Source organism: Pteropus vampyrus, unplaced genomic scaffold (genome assembly GCF_000151845.1).
Source record: "Pteropus vampyrus isolate Shadow unplaced genomic scaffold, Pvam_2.0 Scaffold10, whole genome shotgun sequence".
In the NCBI taxonomy this organism is placed as follows: domain Eukaryota; kingdom Metazoa; phylum Chordata; class Mammalia; order Chiroptera; family Pteropodidae; genus Pteropus; species Pteropus vampyrus.
Window position 1 is genome coordinate 1,189,213 of NW_011888791.1, and position 19,152 is coordinate 1,208,364.

At 36.4% G+C, this 19,152-nt stretch overlaps 1 protein-coding gene across 2 annotated transcripts in view; it reads right to left on the bottom strand.

Annotated features, from left to right (window-relative positions):
- Nucleotides 1–13,795: 13,795 nt before the first annotated feature.
- Nucleotides 13,796–19,152, bottom strand: part of ARIH1 (ariadne RBR E3 ubiquitin protein ligase 1) — a 98,157-nt gene continuing 92,800 nt past the window's right edge. For both annotated transcript variants that reach the window (XM_023521852.1, XM_011375574.2), the window contains 2 exons: nt 18,187–18,299; nt 13,796–17,186 (listed from right to left, as the gene is read on the bottom strand). In XM_023521852.1, coding sequence (XP_023377620.1) covers nt 17,102–17,186; nt 18,187–18,299 — 198 coding nt within the window. In that variant the 3' untranslated portion in view covers nt 13,796–17,101. The remainder of the gene's footprint in view (nt 17,187–18,186; nt 18,300–19,152) is intronic.

The window sequence follows — 19,152 nt, forward strand, 5'->3', positions numbered from 1 at the left end:
TCCCAGGCGACCAGGCAAACGGAAGTGGCAGGTCTGGGGAAGTGGGGAGGGGCCTGCGCAGGGAAGGCGGTAGGTAGAGCTGCAGGAGCGTTTGTTACCCAGTGCCTTCCCTGGACCAGGGTCTTCATTCAGCTGGGGAAATATTAGGCGCTGCCCCACACATGGTTTAGTTCTAAAGGAGCTGCCGAGGGAATGCACAGCCAGTCTTTCCTTTTATCCCGAGCAATCCCTACCACCCGAGGTCAGAGCGCTGCTGGGTAAACCCCTGACTGTGCTGGCTGGAAGGACTAGCCACACCTGGGACTGTAGTGCAGTCCTCCAGGTTACATGACCTACCCTGCCTGGCCTGCTCCCACACCACTCTGTGTTTATAGTCATGTGCAGCATAATGACCTTTTGGTCCATGAGGGACTGTGCGTGCAATAGTGGTCCTTTAAGATTATAATGGAGCTGAAAAATTCCTATTGCTTAGTGCCATCGTAGCTGTCCCAACATCATAATGCAACGCATTAGTCACATGTTTGTGGTGATGCTGGGGTAAACCTGTGCTGCTGTCAGTTTTATAAAACTATAGCCTATATAATTATGTATAGTACATAATACTTGATAATAATGACAACTGTTGCTGATTCATGTATTTACTGTAGTTTTTATTGTTAGAGTGTACTCTTTCTACTTACAAAAAAAGTTTGCTATAAAACAGTGTGCCATGTTACACCGGCAGCAGCCTCATACATCTCGTATTTACTGTGATTCTTGATTGCATCATTTTCTCTTGTGCTTGATTTAATTTTGTGTCCTTTTTATTAAATTTAGTGCCGCCTAAGTATACAGTATATAAAGTCTATAGCAGTGTACAGTAATGTTCTAGGCCTTTGCATTCACTCACCCAGAGCAACTTCCAGTCCTGCAAGCTCCATACATGTAGGTGCCCTATACTGGCATACCATTTTTTTATCTTTTATATCATTTTTACTGTAACTTTTCTACATTTAGATGTATTTAGATACACAAAAACCATTGAGTTATAATTGCCTACAGTATTCAGGAGAGTAACATACTATCTAGACTTGTAGCCTAGGAGCAATAAGCTATAGCGTAGGTGTGTAGTAGACTATCCTATCTAGTTGTGTGTAAGTGCATTCTATGATGTTCGCACAATGAAAAATTCGCCTAATGATGGTTTTCTCAGAACTATATCATTACGCAATGCGTGGCTGTATTTCAGTCCTTCTTGCAGGAGTCCCCGGTCTCCAAGCCCAAGCCCTATAGCAGAGAACCTCATTCTCACCTTACATAAAAACCTCCTAATTTTTTGGCTGTCACTATCCAATTGAGATACTCATTTCATCAGCCTTCCATTCTTGTTCACACCAGAGTTTGCAAACCCACTCCTGGTGGGCTGCGTTTAAGTGCAGTCTTGTTTTGACTGGAAATATTTTTAAATGTGGATGAAAAGGGAGTTCTACAGAAAGTAACCTCACAGGGTGATATGATCATAAATTCCTAACTGGGCAGGTCATGATGGGTAGTCACACCCCAGGCATAGAAATTTTTTGGGAAAAGGTTTATCTTTGCCCTAACAAGTCCTGTCCATTGTTTCTGTGCACCTAGGTTAAAACATCTTTGAAATGCCTCTTTTTAGACCTCTCAGAAGAATAATTGCCCTCAAGAGAGTACATAATCTTGTTAACTATCCTGTAATCCGATCCCACCTTGCTTTCTCCCACCTTTATGTAATCTTCTGTAGTTGCTTTAATTCCAAATGCATAAAATAAGCTGCAAACTGTCAAACTGAGAATTTTCTCAGTCTGTTAAGATCTTGTTTCCAGGCGTATCCTCTGTTTGGCTCAAATAAATTTTTATAAAAATTCTCTACAACTTTGGATGTTCTTACATCAACAAAAATCAGATTTCACAAGAAAGCCAGAAACAGCCTCAGGAAAATAAAAATCCTATAATGGGCCTGCACTTCTCCAACGCAGTGAAATAGATCTGAAAACACCGTGACTGTAGATAGGTGTTAATTCATCTTTTTGCCAGTCCTCACTTTCCAGCACATTTCAGCCATTTTACATTACCTATCTGGTCCCTGGTGTGGTGAATTAAATTCTTGGTCTTTCCACTGGATGATCATGGATATGTGTGGATTTTGGAGTCAAACATGAGTTCTGGACCTGACTGCTGTAGGACATGAGCTAGTCATTTTTTGAGTATCATTCATCTCAGTACTAGGAACTATGTATTGGACCTACATAACAGGAACCCTGAACCTGGAGGACCAGCCTTAGAGAGTAGCAAGGGAATCAGACATTAAATAATAACATAAGCAAAGTTTATGAAGAAACGGTTCACTAAATAAAAACTACAAATGGTTGTTAAACATATGAAATAGAACTTTGCAAGAAGAAAAAAACATGCAAATTAAGGTTTCCAAGAGATACTTTCAATCTCTTACATTGGCAAAGAACAAACATTTTCACTGACACAGTTGCAAGGAAACATGTATTCTCTTCTGCGGCTAGTGGGAACGTAAGTGGTACAACCTCCCCTGAATGCAGTTTGGCAATAACTACCAAAATTAAAAATGCACATAACCTTTAACTCAATTAGTTCAATTCTAGGAATTTATTCTATAGGTATAAACGTGAGAAATGACTTTACATACAAAGTTATTCAGTGCAGCATTGTTTACAATAACCAAAGCATGAAAACAATCTAAATGCCCAATAATTGACATTAAATAAATTATCATGAGCCCATACAATATGGTACATGAAAAAGAAAGAGGCAACTATTTACATATTGATATAGAATTGTCAAGACATATTATTAAGAGATAAAAACAAAGAGCAGAAAAATGTATGTAGTATCTGTGTTAATAAAAGAGAAGGCAAAAATAAAGAGGAATATTAGGTACATAATTACTTATATACTTAGAAAATATCTCTGGAAGGATATTCAGAGCTAAAAGTGGTTACTTGTAAGGAGAATTGGTTAGTTAGTTGAAGGACAGGGAAGGAAAGAGACTTTTTACTCTATACTTTGTGTGCAATTTGAATTTTATACCATATGTATATATTACCTATTCCAGTAATAGAGGAAAATAAATAAGAACAACATAACTATATAACTAGAATTGTGGTAAATACAAAGGAGAAATATAGAGTAGTAAGAGCAAATAACAGGGAGATCTGCTCTAGAATCGTTAGGAGAGGGAAGTTCCCCCAGGTAAGAGATGCTTAAAATGAGACCTAAAGGATAAGGCATTAGCTTGGGGAAGAGGAATGAGGAAGTGAGCAGGACAGGGAATAATTCTAAGGCAAAGGGAGAGCTTGTACAAAAGCTCTGAGGATGGAAAAGGTTTGGCTGGTTTGCAACACAGAAAGACCAGTGTGGCTGGAAAGAGGTATGGGGAAGAATGTTGGTTGCAATAGGTGGAGAGGTTGGAGAGACTGGTAGTGCAGATCTACAGAGGCCATGTGAGAGATTTTAGTCTAAGGACATTGAGAAGGGATTAGAGAGTTTTGAGCAAGGAATGACATAGTCAGAATGAACATTTAAGGAGTTCATGTTAAATAATGAGTAGAGAATGCATTGAGAGTAGGACAAGAATTGATAATCTAGGAGGGACTAAAGGATACTGAGAACAAGAAATAATGAAGTAGTTCATTTGGACTAGAGTGATGGGAAAAAGAAAAAGTGAAAGGATTCTCAAGAAATTTAGGAATAAAACAAACCTCCTGTGGTGAAGCATTAGATATGGGGAAATAAGGGAAAAGGAAATAGTTATAACTAGATTTCTAACTTTAAAAGCAATAGGATGCTAAATGGAATGCTACGATAAAACTAGGCTTTTGAATACACAACTTTAATAAATTAAACGTTAATTTTTAAAGGCCAAAAATATCACAAGTGGATGAATAGCATAATTACTGAAATGTGGAGCCTTAGGGAAGATGTTGGTGGAAAGCTTATGAGCATGCTACCCACTATATAAAACCTCCCTGAAAGGGGTCTTGTGAGGAGTAAATAACATTCATTATGCCTATGTTATTAAATAGAAGCTATTCTTCTATTATTATTATTATTATTATTATTATTATTATTATTATTATTATTGTTTTAGTCTCTTAAATTATTACCATATCTTTTAAATCTCTTATTTGACCCCAGATTTTAAGAGAAAGATAGGAGTACTTTCTGTGCAAGGGCTTTTTTCATAAGAAAGCAGGTTGGTTTCTCAAACTGCAATAACCAATGTGCTTTAATTAGATAGGTAATTAGAAAAATCTCAAAAAACATTATATCTGCACAGGAAAATCTAAAAGTCATATAGACAGTGTTTTTTGTGTGACACAAGTCTTCATTTCCCATATAAAACCGCCTTGGAAGTGACCTTGCTTATCAGGATCATTCAAGTCATACATCTGGGTAAGGCATTCCAAACAAAATGGCATGTCTTTTTTTCCCAACAATAGCAGGAACTGAGAAAGCAGAAATTGGACATTAGTAACTTAACACCCCCAATACATGTATAAAGGATTTACAATTGATTCCCAACATTTTAAACATTTTAATATGTCATTCCTACTCTGATAGGGTATACAGTCAGCTTCGCAACAGCAGATTGTAACCTGCCAGGAAACTCTCTAGCACCTTATGCCTCTTTTGCAGTGTCTGATCCCTCCAACACACACCAAAACCATATCACCAACTCCTGAGAGCCCAACAAACACCTTGAGAAACACTTTAAAGATAATATTAAGCTCTAGGGGTCTTCATGAAGCATTTAAAATAAGCCCATTCCTGGTACCACAGATATACTCAACAGTGCATGTGAGCAAAGGCATATATATATACTGCATTGTTTGTAAGCAAAAATGCTGAAAACAACCCAAATGTCTATCACCAGAAATTGCTTAAATAAACCAAAGTACATCTATACTAAGACATATTTTGTAGTCTTTAAAAGACTTTTCAAGATAGTAAAATAGTTACATGAGAAAAGCAAAGTGTAGAAAATATGCTTCCATTTGTGTTAAAAAATGAAGAGGTAGTCATGTTTGAAAAATAAAATTTTGAGAAGGACTCACAAGAAGCTGATGATGATGTTTGTCTCTGTAGAGGGAGTAGGGAAGACTAGGGGACATAGAATGAGATGGTGACTTGCTTTCCACTGCTTAACATACTATAAAATTTAACATTTTGTTATCCATTTATTTTTAATTTAAAAAACTAATTAATAAAATACGTAAATGAAACCATTTTAAAACTCCCATTCCTAGTATTCACTTCTGATTCGGATGTAGAAAAGGATAAAACTCCTACTATAGTGAACAAAGAAAGAAAAGGTTAGATGAGCTAGAAAATCAAAAATATTTTTAACTCATTAGAAAGCTGAGGACATAAAGAAACCTAAATGAACCAATCTCCAGAAAGTGCTAGGTCCTTCATAGGACAGAAGAGACCCATGGCTGCTCATAGTTCTAGCTGAACTGTGCTAGGAAGAGGAACCCACCATAGGGGACTAAAGAGAAACCAGTTGATATTTAACAAAATTTTAACAACCTCATAAAGCCAACATGACATTAGAATCTAGAAGATCCAAATTCACAGAAAAAGCCTGCATCCACCCACCAAACTTACCTCCTGGATTACAACCAAATACAGAGAAGATCCAAAGTGGGAGGGAGTGGGTAATAAAAGAGCTGAGACATATCACCCCTGCCACTGAGGTAAGTAGAACCTTTCTCAAGTGCAAGATGCCCTTTCAAAATCAGTGGGCAAGGCAGGAATGCTGATAAATCCATCGGAGGCACTCTTGAAGGCTAAAAGTGGGGCAGGAGAGCCAGTAGACCCATCCCCTAGGCATTGTGGGCATTCATCTTCAAAAGACTAAAAGCACATGCAAGAGCTGAGAGAAATACTTTCTCATCCTTTATCCCACTGACCAAAAAAACTAGCAGCTAGGCTATAAAGCAGAGAGAGCTCTCCCACATTTCCAAAAGCTGACAGTTTGGCTATGAAGCAAAGTCCTATCTCTGAAGTCTTGCCAATGTCCCAAACCCAGGCCCTACTGAAGGGAAATTTCTGTCTTCAAAATATTTGAAGCTACTGGTGAACCGAATCAAACTAAAACTGAAGTAAAGCTCAATCTTGCTCAAATATACATCGGATTGACTGAGTCACTACTCAAGCGGCTGAAAGAAATATGGGCATGCCTCATTTTGAAGGTAAGTAATATTTACTTGGGTTTCTCCTGTTTGTTTGTTTTTTTATACAAAATGTCCAGCATACAATTAAATATATAAGACATATGCAAAAACAAGAAAATGATATCCATGGTAAAAGAGGAATGGCTCAATAGAAGCAGAACTAGAGATGACCCAGATGATGACTGAATTATCAGTTGGGATTTTTAAAATAACTAATTAAAATCTTTAAAATATTTAGTGGAAAATGTGGACAACATGCATGAAGAAATAGTAACTCTTAGCAGAAACATATTAACTACACAAACATAATGAAATGCTAGAAATGAAAAATTTAGTATCAGAAATAGTTCATTGGATGGGTTTAACAGGAAAGTATCACAGAACTTGAACACAGCTAAATGGAAAGTATCCAAATTGAAAATAAAAAAAAAGAATGGGGGAAATCATCTGAGATCTGTCAAATAATATCAGATTATCTAATATACATGTAATTGGAGTCACAGAAGGAGAGGAGAGGTGAGAGAGTATGAAACAAAAGAAATATTTGAAGAGAAAATGGCCAGGAAATATCCAATATTAATGAAAGACATCAACACAAATCCACGAGGTTCAGTAAACTCCACACAAAGGAAAGTATACCTAGACATGTCATAGTCAACCTGCTGAAAATGAAAGGGACAGATGTGACCATGGGGAGGAATAAAAAACACATTATAGACAGGTAAACAAATAAAAATGGATGCCTTTTCACCAGAAACACATGAGACCTGAGGACAAAGAAATCACTTCTTTAAAGTAATGAAAGGTTAACATAGAATTCTATATCCAACTAAAATAACCCTCAAAAATAAAAATATGTTCTCTGACAGATACAAGCTGAGAGAATTCATCTTTAGAAAAACTGCAATAGAAGAAATGTTAAAAGAATTTCTTTATTTTGAAGTGAATTTATACCAGATGGAAACTTAGATTAGCTGAAAAAATGTGAAAAGCAGTGATAATGAAGTATTGTGGGGAACAGAATAGAGAGTCTAGGAATAACTACATATACATATATGATCATCTGATTTTTAACCAAGACGCTAGCAAATCTAATGGTGAAGGACACTCTTTATAAACAAATGTTGCTGGAACAACTGGATATCCATGTCGAAATAAAATAAACCTCATTCTATACACCAACATTAACTTGAGATGGATCATAAACCTAATTGTAAAACTTTAAACCATAGATGTGAAACCTAAAACCACTGAGATAAATCATAGGCCATGTATAATCCATTATAGTCATAAAACCCCAAACCATAAAACTTCTAGAAGAAAATATGTTCTTTGTGACCTTGGGGTCATAAATCTATAAAAGGAAAAATTGATAAGGCGGGCTTTATCAAAATAAAGATTTCTGCTTGTCATAAGATCCTAATAAGAAAGTGAATAGATAACCTATAGTCTACCAAAAAGAAAATCACAGCACATATATTTGTCAAAGGACATGTATCCAGAATTCATGGAATAATAACCACAATATAAAAGATAATTCAATTTTAAATTTGAAAAAGACATGAAAGACACATCATAAAAGATACACAAATGTAAGATAAGCATATGAAGTGTTCAACATCATTAATCGTCAGGGAAATGTAATGTAAATTAAAATTACAATTATTTCATACCCACAAAAATGACTAATATAAAAAACACTGACAACAGTAAATGTTGACAAAGATGTGAAGCAACTAGAACTCTCATAACATTATTGGTGGGAGTACAAAATGGTAAAACCATTTTGGAGGACAGGAGGGCAGTTTCTTAAAAAGTTACCATATGACTCAGCAATTTTCTACTCTTAGGTATTTATCTAAGAGTAATTAAAACATGTATCCACACACACACAAAAATGTTATATAAGAATTTATATAGCAGCCTTATTCATAATTGCCCCAAACTAGAAGCAACCTAAAAGTCCATCAATAGGAGAATGGATAAACAAATTGTGCTATACTTATAGAAGGAAATACTACTCAGCAATAAAGAATAATTTACCAATACATACAATGTGGATGTCTTTAAAGCATTTTAAGTGAAAGAAGCCGGATACAAGAGTACATATTATATGATTCCATTTAGATGAAGTCCCAAAGCAGGCAAAATAAATCTTTAGTAATAAAAATCAGCAAATGCATTGGAGGAGGGATGATTTCAAAGATGCATGAGAGAATTTCCTGGGTTAATGGTAATGTTCTTTATCAACTTTTGGGTGGTTATTACAAGGTGTATATAATCATCAAAACACCAAACTGAATGCTTAAGATGTGTGCATTTCATAATATATGTATTGATTTTTACATATCAATTTAAAATAAAGGTGAGTGGAGGATTTCTATTTCAGGAGCATCTGTCCCCAACCCTCTACTGATCTCTTCAGTGTGATCTTTGGGCTCTAATCTGTTCAGGGCTAGGACCATGATTATGGAATTTATTTTAAAATGCATACAATCTAGTGTCCCAAGGAAATAGCATTTAGAAATCTGTGAAGTCATTTTACTTCCATTGGTTAGTGAGCAACACATTTGACCATCGTAAGGCACCGACTTGTACTAATGCGGTTTTAACATGAATAGATTGTACAATACTTAACCTACTCTATTGTAAGCTAGTCAAAATAACAGAATAAAAATGAATTCTTCAAAGGCATATAGAACACTATCACTCTTCATTAAACCCATTCTCTGGTATTTGCTGCCATGACCTTTACTATGCTCCAACACAGTCACTGTATTTTGGAATACAAAAATCATTTCCTATCCAAAGCAGGCATCTCTTCCAGAACAGGTGGATGCTTAGGTCATGCCTCCTCCTTTGTTAGGAAACACTTTACTATTTGCCCTAGTTATATAGAGGTGGACCACAAGTCAGGGTTATCTGGTAGGAATTTATTAACAAGCAAACTTTGTCCATGCCAGGAAGACCAGCTATTAGGTTATAAATGAGAACAGCTGCAATGTTACAATTTTAGAGCATTCTGTTAAAAGGTCTACTGCCTAAGCCTGCAAGAGGTGCTCCAAAAATGCAGATAATTTTGTTACACTTCCTCTGAGAAAAGGATGCAAACTGCAGCAGTGAGAGTGCACATAGGGAGTTTCTCTACAAGAGGAAGCTAGGACATTCAATAATTAGGAGTGTTTTTGGATAGGATCTCTCAGAAAACAGAATGAAATCCTGCTGTTTTTCACTCAGGAATCCCAACTTGGCCAGTTGATCCCAGAGAGCCAGATCCTCACTGCACAAGTCCCAGATTCCCAATTCTAAGAAACAGCCATTTAGTGTGCACCAAAGTGGCTTTATTATTATGCATACAGAAACCAATTTTAGCCATCAGAAGGACATCTAAAATCTATACAAGTTTTAAGAACTATATGGAGAATTAACTGTCTACTACAGAGAATGTTTTATATTTCTATAGCCACCTTCTAAATTCCCACCCTGAATACTCCCATGGCAAAAGGCAGGCAGCTCGAAAAGACCAAACTCTTACACAGGTGTAGTCAGTGAGAAGAGATATACAGGTGCCGAGTAAGGCACCAAGTTAGGAAATGTTACTTTGTGCATAATATGAAGCCAAGTCATCAGCCCAAAATAGATTAAGATTAGCCTTCCAGAGAAGATTTAGAAATATGGAGCTTGCTACTTAACTCTCATTAAAATGCTAGGGCAGCTCTCAAATATAAGGGAGAAAAAGGCATATGTTGGGTCCTTCTTTGTAGAGTATGTGAAGTTAACAAGAGACATATTTTGAACAGAGAAGATCCAAAAATAAAAATTGGTCATTGAGTCTCAAAGGTAATCTAAAGCTGAAAGTCCTCCCTAACCAATCTTTATAATTTCAGCAGGTGCTATTGGAAAGGCTGTTTGAGAAGCAGCTACAGTGTAATGAAAAGAATATAACATTATAGTCAAATAGGCCCCCAGCTTTGCCATTAACTGGCTGGGTGACCTTGGGTAATCCAAGTCTTGATGTAGAATCAGGGTTGAGCTTCAGATAAACCAATAGGCCTTTTCTCACTACTATACCTCCGGTGTCTAAACAAGTGCCTGACACCATGAGTGTTGACTGAAGGAACCTAGGTTTAAATCTTCACTCTGCCACTTAGAAAAAGATGACCTCAGGGAAATGGCCCATCTTCTTTGAGCTTCTGTTTTCTCATTTATAAAATGGAGATGGTAACTATCTCATAGGATTGTGAGTTTAAAAAAGATGGACATGCAGTACTTAGTAAAACTAAATACATTAGCCATAATTATCTACTGTATAGCAATTTCTTAGTTATTTCCTTTCAGGTCATTTTGGTTTTTGTTTGTTTTTTGGCCAAGACATCTTTTGTGGTATGCAGCCAGCAAACCATGATCTCCAAGATCTTCCTCCCAAACCACAGGGGTAAGCACCCAAGAGCCACATCTGTACCAATGAGCCCGTCCCATGGCTGTTTGGTTCTGTCTACATGTGTCTGGAACAGTTTAACATGTAACACCTGGAGTTATGGGGTAGCTACAGGAAAAGCAAAAGCTGTAGAATGATGTGGATGTACTCATAGCAAACGATGCCAATTCAGGAGTCCAAAATGGCTTTCTAGTTCTTGGATCCAATCTCATTCTGCCTTTGGGAGTCTATGAGACAGCTCTGTATCCTCATTTCTTTTTACCTAGGTTAGTACTAATATGATTATCATTTATAACTAGGCTTTGTTTTTCCATTATCTTTGATCCTCACAATATTCTATAAAAGACAATAAAGCATGATAGAATGAACACATGGAAACAGACAAGCAGGAATGACATATAGTCTCTGTAACTTTTGAGTTAGTAGCCTAATAATCCTATTTTCTCATTTATAAAATAGGATAGCAATGCCTACTTTGTTTTAGGGCTGTTTAGAAGATACAGATAATAAAAATAAGGCATTTAACAAGTAGCACTCAACAAATTACAGCTCCTATTACTATCTCCATTTTACAAAAGGGAAAAATATGGCAGAGAAATATAACATCCTTTCCACTACACCACACAGGGAATAAAAACAGGAAAATCCAATCTTAACACACAAGATCAACAAAAGAATGAAAGTAGCAATGAGAAACTTGTGACTCTTAAAAGGATTTGAATCATTTAAGAATCACTACCTTGGCTCAGACTCTATACTAATTTACTTTCCCAGATAGATTTCTCTCCTTTGGAAAAAGAATATATTGCCAATTGATGTGAACATTCTACTCTGCTTGTCAGTTTTACATTTCTTCTGGTTTTGTGGATTTAATTTTCCCCAAGGTGGACCATTTGCTAGAAAACTGACAAACTGGTCATTTCACGTTAGACCCTTAGGAAACACCATTCCACAAACTCCACTCAGCTAGGGCCCACAGTGTGGCCCTTTCCTGAGACTGTGAACTTGCCACAAGTCCTCCCATCCCTGAAGTCCTAGAATCTTGATCAGTGGCCTCAACCACGTCTGCAGGTCTCAAACTGCATTGTACAATTGTCAGGAATAGGGGTGGGGATAGGGCTTTAAAAAATGATTGATCCCCAGGACACAACCTAGAGCAATTAAATTATAATTTCTATGGGAACTCGGGCATTAGGTTTTTTTGTTGTTGTTCTTTTGAAGCTTCTCAGTGATTCCAATGTATCAGATGGACAGTGGCATTAAGTTGCAAGCCAAGTTAAAAAATATGGCCAAGTGCAGTTATCCTTTGACCCTCATTTAAGAATAATTGCCAACATTTCAAAATTGAGAATTCACATAAAGTGTTATTTCACAGGCTCCTCTAAGAGCCCACTTAGCCCAGAGTAGTCTATCAAAATATCTACCTGGCTCTTGTAGACATCTGATTTTGAGATTCCTGAATTACTGTGGTAATAGAGTTGTGCCTTTAGCATTGTTAGAGCTGCTACATATAAATGTGAATGATTTGTATACTAATTGGCTCCTATACTAAAAATGGCCATAAATGTGCATATCTGTGGTTTAATCATAGTCTGAATACTGCTTTTCAAAAGAATCTATTTTTCTCCACCCTAAATGCTACCAACTAGACAAAGATCAACAATTGCCTTGAAAATAGTTGCAAAAAAATTAAAACTCAGAAGTTGTCTTACTGTTTACTCCTACAGTATGCACAATTTGATTATTTACAGTTGAGCATTTCCAAGTTAGCTATTTCATCTTGGGTAATTAAGTGGAGAAGCAAAGTCACTAAAAACAAAAAACAAAACAACAAAATACAAAAAAACCAAAAATAAAACCAGAAACAAACCAACTTTATCTCCAAAGAAATTTGAATAAAATCTGACGGGCCTACACTTTTTCCTGTTTCTGAAGGAGCCAAGATTGCCCTATAATGCTCACTACTTATCTTCTTAAAGCCCTATATGTCATCCAGTTTCAAGGAGAAATGCTGAGAACAAATGGATATCGGATGATCTGTGTTTTGTTTCGTTATAAAACAAATTCTGTAACAAGTTCCAGACTATCCAAAATTCTTTACACTGGAAATTCATTTGAACAAATAACTAGACCAACAACTACAAAGTGGTTGGCCACTATTTATAAAACGATGCTGAACCGTTTACTATCAACTATCACATGTGATAGTCTTCTCATGAGGACTGTTCCAATCAGTAAGATGAGGGCTATTCTATCTATGGCTGGTTTCTTGATTAGGCAAAACACAGAGCCACAGGAGTTGCAAACTGCAATAAATTAAAGATTAGAGAAACTATATAGCACTTCCCTAACAAACAGTAGCAGCTACAGGCATTTATATATAGTTTTTGATGTGCTTTAAAAGTATAACACCATAGCCAATAACCACCTTCCCTGGTACTGAATGCTAGGTCATTCTGAAACCAGATTAAGAAAATATACTATGTTAATGGAGTCCCAGGGAGAAGAAATTGTAAAATTTGGGGCAGGTTACTTAACCTCATTGAACCTTTCTTTTATAAAACAGCAATTTTTACACCACTTGCTTTAGGTGGTAATTTAAGTTAAAGTGCTTTAAAAAGTGATAAATTAAGTCTCATAACTATAGATCGAAATAAAACCAAATTACATTGTCCTAAAATATGGACTTGGCTAGACTACCAACGACAAAGATCTCCAACCCAAGACCTTCTTTAAGGCAACTCTCCCTTCATCCCTATGGGAGATACCAGCTTCTAAGAGTAAGCTAAATGGAAGTAATGTAAGTTTTGAGGTTGAGAATGACTTCTAAAATATTTTATCTTTAAGAAATTGACAAAGATCTACTAAGTATCTAACACACATCACTTACAACATAAAGAGCAATCTAAATTCAAAATTCAAGACACAGAAATCGAAAAACTTTCAGAAAATGCTCTAAAGGCTTCATTAACCAAGTTAATTGTTGGGGATAGTCTCATTCACAGTTCTCTGCAAAGAAACTGAACAAAATCTTGACATATAAAGTAGGAAGTGAGTAAGGCACATAATTAAGGTGACTGTTAGGCCACCGGTATGTCTTTTTTTTTTTTTTACTATAAAAATAAACATAAGTAACTAATGGAATAACAAAATAAAAGTTTATTTTATTAGAATTAGGAATGTTCTTTCCCTCTGGGCAACCTGAACAGTCCAGTTACAATGAAAATCTAAGAACAGTTATTTCCACAGCAGAGGGTGCTCTATGCACAAAATTACAGGGTTAGGAGCATTTAATCAATTTTACCAATCTGATTGTCTCACCAACCCGCCCCCTCCCATCCCCCAAGTGCTCTATACCGGGATTTGCAGCTAAAAGAATTAGTTACATCAAGTCCTTTTCTCTCTTGTACTAAATTTCAGTTCCTAATCATGGCCGAATCACATTATACACTGCAGATTCAACCATTTCAAATCAAGTCTGTCAGTCTTGGATCTGTTATATATATGTGTGTATGTATACACATGTGTATTTAATATATTTATTTAAACACACATAAAACACATACAATCTGGGTCACAGCAAATTACACAGAATTTAGTCTGATGATATTATATGCTACTCAATTTTACCACTGTGGTTTGTGTCCTGAGCTTTGGATCAAAATTTTATTGTAAATAATTTAAAAGTCCATCTATTGCTCAATGAATTATTCAAATGAAGCATGCACTTTTCAAAAGACAATGTAACTGCCCTCAAGAAGACAGGGAGACCCTGGTGCTTACCCTGAATAGAGCCCTCTTGATAGACTTAAGTGAAATGGGGAAGCTGTCTTACAATATGGCTTGCCTATCCCAGCTGGGGTCACTGAAGCTACTAATAATGAAAGCAATTAACTCAGGGAAATCTGTCAAATATGGAGATAGTTGTTAAAAGCTTGGAAGTAGAAAAGGCCAGTTCACCTTGATCCATACAAATTAGGGAATGCACCCACAACTGCAATACCCTCAGGTAATATGCCAACACTGAATCTAGAAAGCATGTCTAAAAAGTACTCTTCTTCCACGGGTAGGGGCTGATATTACGAAGTGCACACAGTTTTTGGATACTTGTTGCAAGGGAAATGTGTAAAGAGGATTTATGACACTCAAACTTAGATACTGCAGTTAATTGGTTAAGATTTTTTAAAAAACACCACACATACACAAAACATTTTAAGGGAGCCACATATATCTAGATAGCAACTCTGGCTGCTTTTCAAAGTTACCAGGGAAAGGAACTTACTCAAACTTTCTTAAAAAAAAAAAAAACCTCCTTAGTTTTGATAAATGCCTTTTAAGATTGATGCACTCATTTAAAATAAAGTCTAATGGATGATGGGGGAAAGAGAATAGAAATAGAAGCAGCAGACACCAAGTTCAGATCTGCACCTGAGGTGACAAGGGAGAGAGAATAAAAGGTACAGGTAAAGTTGATCCTAAAGCGACAAGTGGTTTAAGGAAGCAGCATAATATACTCAGCAAACATTCACTGATTTCTGATGGGAAAAGAACAGTTGCAAGTACATCTCATGTAACAACCTTTTCTAAAAGGAAAAGTAGGGTTGATTCAGCAAAGCCTAACTTAGGCAAAAGGCCAGAGGAAAGTGAACCTACTTCCCAATGGAGTAATAAGATGTACAATGCAAGGGCAGACAAAGCTGCCTCACAAATGGTAAACACTCCCTAGGCGCAAGACATTTAAAGGAAGACAAAGAGGTCCTCAGCCCAAACTGGTATTTAAGATTAAGACCTCTTAATATAGTTGCCTAGTTCACTCTGCACTCCTGTATAAAACTGAAAATTTAGGGATGCTGACCTGTTGAAAAATATCACAGGCAGAATGGCCTAAACAGGTATATAGTTAATAAAACCACCACCATCCTTTACTTTTAACATAGCTCTTAGTAGAAATCTCATAAAAATGGACATCACAGCTAAAATGCATTATTAATTCTCTTATCTGCTGACAATAAAAAAGAAAGTCAGTGATTTCTGTTTAAATGTGCTAGATGGAAATATCATGTTCTAAGGGTGCTTGCCTTCAAACTGGAACCCACAGCAACACATACAAGCAATTTCAGTATCTGCCATTTTAAATTCACAATCTGAAACTAAGTGAATGGCTATTTATTTATATTTATATTTAAAGCAAAAACATTCTATTTGACACCCTAATGTAAAGAAGGGGTGAGAGAAGAGCCATAACTAAAATCTTAAAAGGCTCAAAGCAGCAATTAAAGAAAAAATTTGAAATGTTTCCTCTGGATGTGATAGGGAGCCTAGGAAGCCTTCGCCTGTGTGTGTGACATGGGCAAACGAAGGTGTAAGTAGATGCATGAGGCCACAAAGGGAAATGAGGTTGGGGACTGGGTCATTCTTGAACTGCGGCAACAAAGCTCTTGTTGCAGCCCTTACCAGGCCAGAGCATTTAGTCAGTGCTTGACCTCCCTGGCCCTGATCAAGCACTGGGAATTCAAAGCATGAGGCCCGAGGCCAGCAACAGACATATGAAAACCAGAAAGGGCACAGTAATCTCAGGAAAGGGAAATCAAAGAGCTCTAGATATGTATTCCAGAGGTGCTAAACGGACACCTTTTTTATCCCAACCCTCAACCCTGGAAAGATAAAACTGAAAGAAAATGCACAGCAAATAGACATAATCTTGAAGATTTTTAAAGAATAAATATTTTTTTTGTAATTAAACATTATGCAAACACGTGCCACGCTTGCTTTGTCCATGCATATGCGCTATATACAATTTTGAAAAATACTGTGTTGTCCTCTTGTTTTAAAAGTCATATACAAAGTTGTTTTTTTTTTTGTTTTTTTTTTTTGTTGTTGTTGTTGAATTCCTCTTGCTGCCTATCCCCTTCCCCGCCCCAAGAATTTTCTTTACAAGGAACTAATTATCAATCACTCATGACCTTGGGGTATGAGAGAAAGAGAGTCAGTCTGTGTGTGTGGGTGTATCTGTATATGTAGGTGAGGAAGGGGAAGAGGTCCTCTACCAAAGTACAACAAAATGGCTAGTTTGGACATGAAAAGCAGTTGTCAAGGACCAGTTTTAAATTTTAACTGTACTACACTTGGGAAAAAGAAAAAGAAAAAAAAGGAGTCAGCTTTGAGAATGAAGCTACGTTACAAGTTAAAGTTGGAGGGCTTTTAGTGTGTCTGTCACACTTTTGTTGGCGGCCTAGAATACTGTTGTACAATGGTTTATCTACCTTTTTTTATTACAATATAATTTACTTAAACTTTCCGTTAACAAAACAGAATTCTGGTACTACAGACCAGCAGTGTCAGAATAGGCTTCATGCCTCCTTGTTTGTGTTTGTTTTGTTTGTTTTAATTGCATGAGCACTCTAGATGGTAAAGTTTTCAGAGTTCATTTTATGCAGGGCCATTCTCAGTCCTCAATGTACTCCCACAGATCTTTTTCATAGCCTTCATGCACATGCTGTAACAAAACCCTTCGTCGACTCTCACAGTATCTGTAATTAAAGAGAAAAAAAGGTGTTAGCCTCCACTAATAAAAAAAGAGGAATTTATTTATTTTTTTAAAGGTACTCCTACATTTTATCCAGACTTGGAATTAAGGACTTATTTTTAATAGCACATTTTCAGGTCTTAATATAAAGACACAACAAACTATTTCTAATTTTAAAAAGGTATTTTTCAAAAGCCATAATTCCCACTTTGCGGTACTAATTTTAGAACAATAAAATGTCAGAAATTCCTAAGAGCCTTAGAAATCATCTGATTCAATCTTGCCATTCTACAGATGAGCAAAGTTTCAAGAAGTAATTTCAAGGGTTATTTACTCACATCTTAACACAACGTAGTAGCTATAGTTGGCTGAGGGAAGTAAAAATATTACTTAGGACTAAATCTCCAAGTCTTCCAAATTCCCAAAAGTTTCTACTACTATTAAAAAGATATAAGTATCTGCCAGGAAACAACTTTAGGGGAAAGACCTCCATGTTGAGAAAGCAAATATTTTGCATTTTTAGCTTAAGAGGTAACATATCTTCAGTACTATCTACCCCCTGGGATAAAGTAAGTATCTCCTTAGAAAAAAAAAAAATCCAATAAAAATTTTAAAGAAAGACTGGGTAGCTCAATTGTCAACAGCCATGACCCCCAGGATTCCCAGGCTATGACCAGGATCCTAATCGCACCCCTCATCGTAATGGCCATTCACCTGTTTTAGGCTCTTCCTTGCAGGGCAGCAACTAAGTAGAAAAAGCTAAAAGGAAGAAATGAAATCAGCTGGCAGGCCACACGGCTGATTTCCTCTGCTATACTTAACTAGCACCACTATCTGCAATTTATTGTCCAAAGGACAGAAGTAAACTCTGAGAAACATGGCAGCAGCTCAGTTATTGGAAATGTTAAATTCAAGTTTCACTATCACCTGTTATGCCCACTAAGGCATAACAGACCACCAATGGCAGAAACTTTTGCTCAAAAGTTGTTTTTAAGAAGTCTCACCTGTACTTATCTTGTACTTTCTGCTTTATGTCCTGTAGAGAATCTTGTGAAATATCTCGTTCGAGGTAGCCCGAAAGCACCTCTGTGGCATTCTCTAGATCTGCTTGGTTATTCTGTAAATGAAGAACGAATACATAGTAAATACTGGCTTCAAAAGAAAGCTAAAAGATACAACATCTTAGCTGCTTCCTTGCCTACAGACTACTCTCAACACTGATTCCATAATTTTCCCAGGGGGTTTTAACTGCACCTGTAAAGCTCCACTCTGCTTTTGCCTCTAACAACTTGTTCTCTCTTTTCCAGGACAATTTGTTAAATGTTAAAAGAACTAAAGATTTACCCATTAACCTCTGGAAAAACATCAAGGACAATTTGAAAGGACATAAAAAGTCTTCAGCAATCTTCTAGTTCTGAGAACTGCTATTTGCTAAAACCAAAAGGAAAATGAGTAAAAAACAGAAACCCATTCTTGCTTATATCTGGCTGCACTCACTTCCTATAAGAGAACACTGTATGAAAGATTAAAATTTTGTTATCTTTTATTACTTTGGCTAGTTCCGTACATTTACCCATCTAAATTCCCATCTGCTAGTCAGTGTTATCTATCGACATCAATGTTTCATGCATCTATTTTAAATGAACATCTCTACTTGAAAAACCTTTACTGCTAAAAGCCCCCTTTAGTTATTACTTCTCCACCAAAGGTAACTATAAACTCCTAATGCCATGTATTAGTTTTACCTGAATAAAGGCTTTTATTGAGAACTACGATGTGCCAGGTGCTATATAAACAATATACATGAACTGTTTCACTTAAACCTCATAACATCCTAAAAAAAAGTGATGAAGTCAAGATTCAAATTCAGTGCTGACTGCACAGCCTGCATATTTAATCGCTAGCTGGCTATAACAACATGTTTGAATGTAGTTTAGGAAATATCTAAATCTCATATCTTTCTAATACTA